We start from the raw sequence: 10,408 nt of genomic DNA on the forward strand, positions 1-10,408 counted from the left end.
TCCCATCTGTTTCAGAATTTTCCACAGTGTACTGTGATCCACACAGTCAATGGCTTTTCCATAGACAATAAAGCAGAAATAAATATTTTTCTAGAACTCTCTTGCTTTTTCCATGATCCAGCAGATGTTGGCAATTTGATCTCTGGTTCCTCTGCTTTTTCTAAAACCAGCTTCAACATCAGGAAATTCACAGTTCACGTATTGCTGAAACCTGGCTTGGAGAATTTTGAGCATTACTTTACTAGCGTGTGAGATGAGTGTAATTGTGCGGTAGTTTGAGCATTCTTTGGCATTGCCTTTCTTTGGGATTGGAATGAAAACTGACCTTTTCCAGTCCTGTGGCCACTGCTGAGTTTTCCAAATTTGCTGGCATATTGAGTGCCTCACTTTCAGAGCATCATCTTTCAGGATTTGAAATAGCTCAACTGGAATTCCATCACGTCCACTAGCTTTGTTCTTTTGTCTGCATCTCCCAAATATTGTAAGGAAATTTTGAATCCTTGTGGTAGCTGAATCCAAGTCAGCTGGGTTTTCTGACCCATCCTGGGATCTCATGCCCTGAGCTTCCCAATAATCTTTTTCCCTGTCCTTCTTTACTGGGAGGAAAGGGGTGTTCCATGGTGATTGGCATTCCACCAGTATGCCTGTGCCCTTCAGCCTATCAATGTGAAGCTTGATTCCCTCCCTGGCAGCCAGTGGTATAGGATATTGTTTTTTCCTTATGGGCTAGGCTCCCACCTTTAGCTCTATTATCACCAGAGGGTGGTTTTCAGCAAGTCCAGGGGATTGCTTTTAGCCTATACTTCAGGAAACAGCTTTGTTAGGGGTTCTAGGGTCTGTAGCCCTCCAGATGACTGTTAGAGCTTCCACTCATCTTCCCTTTGGTATCACCACAGAAATGAGGAAAAAATTCCCACCTGAAATTTTACCAGTGAAGCCATTTACATACTTCTGGGAGGACCCGGTGTCTTTCTTCTGTACTGACGAGGGTGAGGAGAAGCTGGGCTATGTCATCCCACACAGGTTGGTGATCCTGAAAATAATCTTTGTCCGATGAATTGTACCCTATGGCTTCTTAGAATAGGGAGGGGTATGCCTTTGCCAGTTCAAGAGACCCGTGGTAAAGAATGGCTGATAGAAAAGAACAGTGTGGCCAGGATGGATATGCCCATCTGGCCCCACCTGTGATACTGCTTGGACCTCCCTAAAAGGTATTTGCAAAACCTCTCTCTCTTGAGGTTCCTTTGTAGACCTCAGCTGCCTCTGAACACTTTACTCTCCCTTTCTCTCCTCTTCTAAACTGGGGAGGGTTGGGTATAATGTTGATGCAGTAGCTCCTGTCACAATTTTTGGTACAATAGGAGGGAAAGAAACCTCCTCCACTGGGGGATGCAGAGGAGGAATGTCCCTTCCTCTTCTTCTGGGGATCCCCTTCATGTTCTCCAGAATGGAGGGCATGGTGGGAGTTCCTACTCCTCCAGATCATATTTCCTTTAATTTTTCTTTCTTGGATTTTGCCTTCACCAGCAAAATCTTGCTCTCTCCTTTTCCAAGATAACATACCTGGGCCTAACGATGTGGATTTTGTGCAGTTAGTAGCCATAAGTACAGGAACTGGTCTGGGTGTCCTGGCTGTTCAGTTACCACAGAGTACAAACTTTGTCCAATCCTAGGGTTCCTTCTGAGAGCCATCCTACCCCAAAGGATGGCCAGTCTAGCTCACAGAATGTTCTAAGCTTGACTGGGGTTCACTTTTTGCTTGTTTGTTTCCTCCAAAACCCTTTTGAAATTTTAATCATCCATTCAGGAAAGGTTGGTTTGAATTCTCTGCTACCTTTCCTACTTTTTACTTTCCTTCTATCACTTACAGCAAGTCCAACTTCTATTTCATCGCTCATTGCTAGGGTCTTGTACCCCAGCCCTGACTGAAGTCTCCACTCAAAGAAGTACAAGGGCCACTGTACCTCAACTATGATCAAAGTGAAAAGGGTCTTACCTACCAAGTCTTTCCATGGTATTATCTCTCATGTTTTTCTGTTAGCAGTCATCCAAATCCAATCTATTAAGGCTTTCATATACTTCTCTTTGCATAAGTCTGATCCTGGCAAGATCCCAGTCTGTCTTATTATGGGTCAGTGCAGACAAATGTGCACCCAGAGCCTCAGTTTCCAGTCTGGTCCTAAACAACATTCAGGAAGTCCCTGAATGCCTAGGGAGAATGGGAGGGTGTTGCACAAATTGGACAGTCGCTTGGAAACCAGTAAGTACATTGACAAACAATTGGCACAGATTCTGTTAACAGTGTTTTACTTACTTCAGTAAACAATTCCCCACTGAGCCTACAAGGACACAGTCACCACAGGTTCATCCAGCCCCAATAAGTTGATCAGGCCCCTTCTTCCACTATTACAGTGGGACCTACTTGAGTGTTTCCCTCTGTAATCCACAGTCTTGTGAAGTCTGCTTAGAAAGATGAGTCAATAAAACAAGAGGTGATCTAAGAGAGGAGGTGCCATCCCCTCACAGAAGCTTTCATCCCAGTGAAAGCCTCAGGTGGAGGCTCAATGTGCCTCTCTCTCTGAGGATTTCACAGCCAACACACCAGGTATTTTGTAGAATCCAGAGTTGTAGAACAATCCTTGGAGGACACTCAGTATAGTGTACAGTTTATTACACTAACAGGCCCAAGGGGAATCGGTTCCTGACAAGGACCCTGATGATTTTGGAGGACTCAGTTTTATACCCTCCACTACATGAATGGTTACACATTCAGTTCAGTTCAGTTCAGTTCAGTCGCTAAGTTGTGTCCGACTCTTTGCAACACCATTAATCACAGCACACCAGGCCTCCCTGTCCATCACCAACTCCCAGAGTTCACTCAAACTGGTTACACATTAGTAATTTGTTTTACAATATGCAGGTGTGGAAGAATTAACAACTACAACATGCAGGTTCAGGCACTCTCATTAGTCTAACACAATCTGACCTTTACGTTCAGGCACTATCGTTAGTCTAACACAATCTGACCTTTACTTCCAATCTTTGCCATCTGTGAGGATGGAGTTTCCTGACTTTAGTTTGACAATAGTTAACAGGGTTCAGGCCCAGTTTTCATCGTGCCTTAAGATAACTGACAGTCTTCAAGATGGAATCTCTCTTTCCCTCCTCCCAGCCTTCCCAACATCTTGATTCATGGACCTAACATTCCAGATTCCTATGAAATATTTTTCTTTACACCATTGGAGTTGTTTTGCTTTGACTCAGCCTCTTCATTCATCCTGGAGCTCTTTCTCCACTCTTCTCCAGTAGCATATTGGTCACCTCCCAACTTGGGGAGTTCATCTTTCAGTGTTCATTCAGTGTTCTTTCACCGTTCAGACAAATGTTCTGCCATCTTGTCTCCAATCCTCTTTTCTAAGTACTTCTTATGCATTTACTCATTCAGCCCCTATATACCATAACTAGTTAAAAAACTGCCATAGTATCCCAATGATGTGTTTCATTTTTATTATTTATTATTATTCATGTTGGTGGTGTTATTAATTAGTGTTTTACTAATATCTATCGGTGTTCCAAGTATTTCAAATACTTATTTCTTGAATCCTACACCTTCACTTAGTCTTCACAGCATCCCTGAAGTAGGTTTTATTTCTACTTATCATCATCATCCTCATAATTATTATTATTACTACTTAGATTTTACTCATGTTGACTTCTTCTCTTAGTACTTAGATACACTTTCTCATCAAATCCTTTAAGTCTTAATTTCCTTAGTGTTCATAGCATCCTAGTTAAGTATCCATCATTGCTATATTTGTACTATTATTGCTATTGGAATTATTATTAGTATTGATTTTTTCTCTATTAATACTGACCTTAATTTGCAGTACATTGTGCTCCTTGAACTCTGCTCACTTGAAATTATTCAGTCTTCACAGCATATCAATGATGTCATTGTTGCTTTCAATTATTACTATTAGCTAACACATCAATAAAACAAACCTCCATTTTTAGTACATTATATACATCTACTCTTTGAATCCTAAATACTTTCATATTTAGTCTTCACAGAATCCCCCTGAAGGAAAGATTTGCTGTTATTTATTATCATGATTAATATTTGTAATTATTATTAATTACTTCTTTCCTAATGTTATCTTTTACTGTAAGAACATTGTATATTTATTTCTTGAACCTTACATACCTTTACCTATTTAGTCTCATAATATTCCAGTGAGGTGGTTTTATTATTATAATATCATTATCATTGTTACCATCATTATCATTATTGCTATTTAGCACTTTAATAATGTTAACCTCTGAATATATTAAATATTCATTAAATCTGTATGCATCATAGTTTCTTCAGTCTTCACAGCATCTCAATGAAGCAGAACAGGTTTTGTTTTTGTTTTTGTCCTTCTGTTTATTTTTTTAATTATTCTAACTATTTATTTCTTTACCAGTGCCTACATCTACCCTAAGTACTTTAAATACTTTAAATCCTTGAATTATTATGCATCTTTAAGTAATTTTGTCCTTTCTGCATCCAATTGAGGTAGGTTGTCACTGTTATTTGTTATCATTATTTTAATTTGTTGCTGCTGCTGCTGCTAAGTCGCTTTAGTTGTGTCCGACTCTTTGTGACCCCACAGACAGCAGCCCACCAGGCTCTGCCATCCCTGGGATTCTCCAGGCAAGAACATTGGGGTAGGTTGCCATTTCCTTCTCCAATGCATGAAACTGAAAAGTCAGAGTAAAGTCACTAGTCGTGTCCGACTCTTTGCGACCCTATAGACTGCAGCTTACCAGGCTCTTCCATCCATGGGATTTTCCAGGCAAGAGTACTGGAGTATGTTGCCATTGCCTTCTCTGTTAATTAGTTGTGTCAACTACAAATTGGCATCTATCAAGAGCATTGCCGACAACTGAACAACAAAGGTGTTTGCCATCTGCCTCTATGGTGATTGAACCTCATGCTGTTGACCTTCAACAACCCCTGAGGGAGTTCAGGGTGAGGCTGTCTTCGAGACAGGTCTTTAGATAGATGGATGCTTTAGGATTACATTGTATGATCTCAATACTTGCATCTCCTCATATATAGAGTAAGCACTAAATCCCCTCATGGTGACATCAGATATTCATGACTAACAAAAAAACCTCTTGTAAAATGAGCAGTTCATGGTTTTGAACTCCCCCTTCACCAAAACCTTATATATTGACTTTCCCCCACTGCCACTTTGGAGTAGTCTCTTAGAGCTATCTGATGCTGCCTCCTGGGCTGCAGTCCTCATTTTGCCCCAAAGAAAACTTAATTCACAACTCTTGTCATTTTTCAGTCAACAGTTGTTAGTTACCAGTGCTTATCTCTGTTCTGAGTACTATGCATACTTTCACTCACAGAATATGTACCTTCATTTATTTAGTTTTCACAGTATCCTAGTAGGTAGCTTTTGTCATTTTTATTTTGTTATAATTATCATCCATACTAGTTAGTGTTAGTATGTTAGTGTTAGTTAACATACTAATTAGTTAATGTTAGCATTAATTAATGTTGACTTTTAATTGTAATGCTTTATATATTTTTGCTCATTGATTCATTATACACCTTAAAGTTACATAGTCTTCCCAGCATCCCAATGAGGATTTATTTTTCTGCTTTGCTGTTTTTTATTTTAATTTATTATTATTCCTACTGCTGATTAAAGGTAAACAAACTGAGGACCAAAACAAATCCATCAATGTCAGCCCTGATAAATGGTAGAGAAAGGAGTCATATCCAATTACATCTGGAATTCATGGTATTAGTTCATACCAATGAATATTTTTAAAAGTTGGCACATTTTAAAATATAGCAGATATTCATTAGAAAATACAAGAATATTCATCAAAATTTACAAAAAAAGAAAAAAAAAGAGCTTGCTAAAAATACACAAAACCATTCATTTCTTTCCTAGACATATATTCAGGAGAAATGTTTGTAAATGTTCTACCACAGACAGGTATACAAATGTACAAAGGACATCATTACTCATAATAATTAAAGCCCAAAAGTGCAATTGTTACCGAGTCCAAGCTCACTCTGGTCACCTCATGACAGGCCAATGAATCCAAGAGACAAGTTGTTGACACAATGAGAAGACTTTATTCACAGAGCAGGCAGACTGAGAAGAGGCAGGCTAGTGCCTCAAAATAATTATCTTATTAGGGTCTGGATACCAGGTTCTGTTTAGATCAGAGAAAAAGAAGCATGAGGAACTCAAGTCAAAAGCCAGAATAGAGAGAAAGGCAGGGGGAAAATAAAATAGAAGGATCTTCAGTCTTATAAAACCTCTTCAAGGGAATGTCCAGTCTTCAGGAGTGTGTTAATCTCTTCTATTCACAGGTAAACAGAGACAAACTATTTCTTTTTGAGCAAAACAAAGACACTTTAGTTTACAGTCAAGCAAAGGGGCAGAGTCCCCCAGGCAAGCAATTTAGAATGGTTATAAAAATAAAAGTAAGTAAAGAAACAATTTCCAACATGGAATCAGAATCAGCTTCCTCCCTGAAACACAGTTATACATCTATAGTATACAGGATGAAGTGTACATAGTAATTTCCAAAACAAACTCAGTGTCACTGATGTTATTTAAAGCAAAGTAAATTAAACATAGTATTATATGTTTTCCTTTATTTGAAGTTAAAGAAAAGGAAAGCATACCTATTTTGACAAAAGTTAAAGTACAGTTTATTTATGAACATGTGGAAACAGAGGCTTAAAATATTAAACACCAATACATATAAATAGAAAAATATAAAATACTTTAAAATACAACCTGAGGTATTTGTTTAGAAGGTTATCATAGCACATAATTACCATTTGGAATGCATAAATGTCTGATTAAACAATATTTTTCCTGGAATAAAACAGTCTGTGAAGTTACCTCCCTTTTTTCCCTGAACTTTCTTTCAAAAACTCCACATTTCACTACATATTGTTTTGGGTTTTGAGATTTATTATTTGAAGTACTGTTTTTCAAAAGTTTGGAACATATGTATTGGAAAGTTGACTTTAATATGTAATATATATCATATCATATCATACAGTTTCACCATGGACTTATTTTCATTCCAAAAAAGGGATGCTTCCTTTGCAAGCTGCCAATTTTTCTACTTTAGCCTATTTGCAAATTTTTAAACACCTTTGATTTACATTTTCACTGACACCTCATCAGATTAATCAGACAGGATCTTGTTTATCCCATCCCCCATGCCACATAATCTGAATAATTTATATTCTTGATATGAAGGCACTTTATTTTTTGTTTTCTCCCTCCAAGAATGCAAAACTTAAGTGAAAATGGAAACAAGTGTATTTATTGCCAGTGATTAAAAGAAAATTTTCAGAAAAGAGATGAAACCTTGGGTCTCACAGGTGCTAATTAAATACTGGATGGATGTTATAATCGCCTCAAAACACAGGTCAAAGCTTGCAGTTTTGTATGACTAAAGGAACTGAGTTGCAAATGGCAGCTAAACTGGCTTTTTCACAGTGGGAACAAAAGACTATAAACTGTGAAAGAAGATAGAATATGCATATATATTCACTAATTACCTGCAATTTACAAAGAGGTGGAAAGTAGCTAGAAAGACCAAAGAACAGACCTTGTACCAGAAAGTGCTTTAGAATGTAGGGAGCTTTCCATCCAAGTACGAGATTTTTTACTCTGTACCATGAATTTGTGAGTATTTCTGAAAGTACTATAGTTTGGAGTTACAGTATTTAGAATAAAAAGTTATATTGTCTATAGTGGCCATTACCAGATTATTAATATATGCTACCATCTAACTAATGACCAATCTCTGGAACAATTAAAATTAGAAATATAAAAATTGTGCCATTACTAGGAAAAATAGATGATCTTTGAACTCAAGCAGTTTTGGTGCTGTTAAGATAATTTTTTACAAAAAAGTACTCTTATAGAAAGAACTGATTAACAGAGGACCAGTTATATTGGAAAGTCTGAATTCTTTACATGTTAAATGTACTTACTTATTGGGCTTCTTATAAAATTAAGTCGCAGGTGAAACTGTAGTAAAATTGAGATAAAGAGCGCCTTTGTTAGCGAGAGTAAGGAAGTCAATATTGAAAATAAGCACAAGAAAGTCCAGGCTCTAAGCTTTTGTTACAGGGAAAGTCCGCCGAAATCCGTGTAGCCAATGTTACCTTATTGTGGCCCAGGCTTGTCCAGCTGCTGTGATGCTCCTTTTGCAGGAGTGAATTGGTTATGATCACGGACTGTGACCGGCTTAATTGGCTTTCCATTTGTGAGTATGTGGTCTTGGCACAACCATCCCTGTATGTGAAGGGGTGCAATGTCTCTACATGCATCGGGTTGCATAGTATTGAAGAGTCTGCAGGAAGCGATTTCTGTGGCCTCTTGGCTCTCCGACGAGGTCGATATTTATAGCCCGGGTATTTGTCTCGGTGTATGGCTAGTAGTCTCTGTGCCTCCTCAAAGAATGGGCGCTTTTCAGCATCTGTAAGCCTTTTCCACTCATATCCCAGCTGCTTGCTGATGTCTGAGTTTTTCATTTTGGGATTCTCTAGAGCCACCTTTCGTCTTCGTTCACGAGACCACACAATGAAGGCGTTCATGGGTCGCTTGACGTGGTCCTGGCTGCTCTCCCTAACATGTTCTCCCCTTTCACACTGATCATTTGCGCTATGACTGTCTGTGCACAAGGAAGAGTCTTTCCTAAAAGCGAGAGTAGTTTGTTGCTGTACCACAGCTGGACTGTAAACATCGTCGTTCAATACTCTGAACATAGCAGAAGCATACGACTGCACTGTTTAAAAGGGGAGGAAGTAATATGCGGTGTAAGCGTTCTAAAAATTATGGTGCTATTCATAAGTTGTTCTTACCACAGACTGACTTAGTGCAATATATACAGTGAAATATTTATTTCTCCGCCCCCAATACCTCCCCTCAATACGTCCTGGCAGTCAGCCCAAACCCATCAACCTACTCTTTCTCAAGCAAAGCTACTTAACAGGATATTAAGGCTCTGCTTTCTTCTTTGTTTACATCTAATCAGAATTTGTGAATGTGCTAACACCTGCTTAAAAATACAAAAAGTGTCATTATGAAGTTATTTTCATATACTTATTTCAAAGGATGAAGGTGCAGCAGACATACTAGCAAATTGTCTACGGTTATGAATGTAAGAGAATGTTATCTTAAACAAAAAAAGATGAAAAACAGCCCAATCCTGTTATATATTTGAATACACAGGATACCCAATCCATGCTAATCACTAACCCTGCTTCTCCACTTAGGCTCAAAGTGCAGCTGAAAAATCTATGTACGTATTCCAGTAGCTAATAACTGGTAATTCTATTATCTGTGCTAACGACTTTCAGAATGCTAATATATACTAACACATATTTAACAGGCAATCTCAGATACAACTAAAATTAGATTAAAAACCTGTTCCATTAAAAGAAAAAACACATAACCTTGGTACCCAAGCAGTTCCCTGGTGTTAATATAACACTTCAAAGGGACTGGATTTTTATTTTTTTGTTCTGACGGTTGGGGAGTAGGAAAAGTGGGAGGGTGGGGGTGGGGGTTGGTGTGTGGTGTCTTAGATGCGTAGGCTGTGCAGAAGTAATATCCATCACTCTCTTCTGCACTTTTACCTAACAGATGATCAAAACTAAATAAAACAAAACAAAAAAAAAAGCTTTATAAATCTAAATTTCTAAATTGTAACCATCAATTGTTTTATATTGTAGTTCAAACTGTGGAGAAAATTGAAAAGTAAGGCTTTACAAAATGAAATAAGTGAAGCCTTCTTCCAAATAAATCCATAAGGCAAACTTGAAAGTTGACATAGAGTATTTTCATGTAATAAAATAGGAGGAGACTTCTCCTATACAAGTTTTAAAATCATATCTGAAAAATGGAAGTAACAACTGTATATTGTATGAAATATATTTCACATAACATATAAATAATAAAAAGTCTTACCAAGATTTCATAAAAGTGATGCCAAAATTCCTAAGAAAATATAATTTGAATAATGCTTGTCCTACATAAAAATGATCTGCATAAAAAATGATTTAAGCAATGTCTTATGATGCAATGATAGTAGAAACTTCAAAGGCTAACTTTATTCAGCCAAATGTGTCAATCCTGTAAGTTGTATCTTAGTCATTAAAGTTAACTATTAAAGATCCAAATAAAATGTGAAAATAGCATTACTTCATGCAATTTAAAACATGCCTCTTACTGTGGAAGCAAATGTTTAAATGACACTCATACACAAAAGCAGATTTTATAAACCTAGAAATTGTTTAATATATGAGAAAAATACATACCTTTTCAATGTTGAAATTAAAAGACAAAAAGTGATACATTCA

At 37.5% G+C, this 10,408-nt stretch overlaps 1 protein-coding gene across 1 annotated transcript; it reads right to left on the reverse strand.

The window, feature by feature from the left end:
* Nucleotides 1-8,122: 8,122 nt before the first annotated feature.
* Nucleotides 8,123-8,812, reverse strand: SRY (sex determining region Y). The gene has a single exon (NM_001014385.1). The coding sequence runs from the start codon at nucleotides 8,810-8,812 to the stop codon at nucleotides 8,123-8,125; it is 690 nt and encodes a 229-aa protein (NP_001014407.1).
* Nucleotides 8,813-10,408: the final 1,596 nt, after the last annotated feature.

This window comes from Bos taurus, chromosome Y (genome assembly GCF_002263795.3).
Source record: "Bos taurus isolate L1 Dominette 01449 registration number 42190680 breed Hereford chromosome Y, ARS-UCD2.0, whole genome shotgun sequence".
Lineage (NCBI taxonomy): Eukaryota > Metazoa > Chordata > Mammalia > Artiodactyla > Bovidae > Bos > Bos taurus.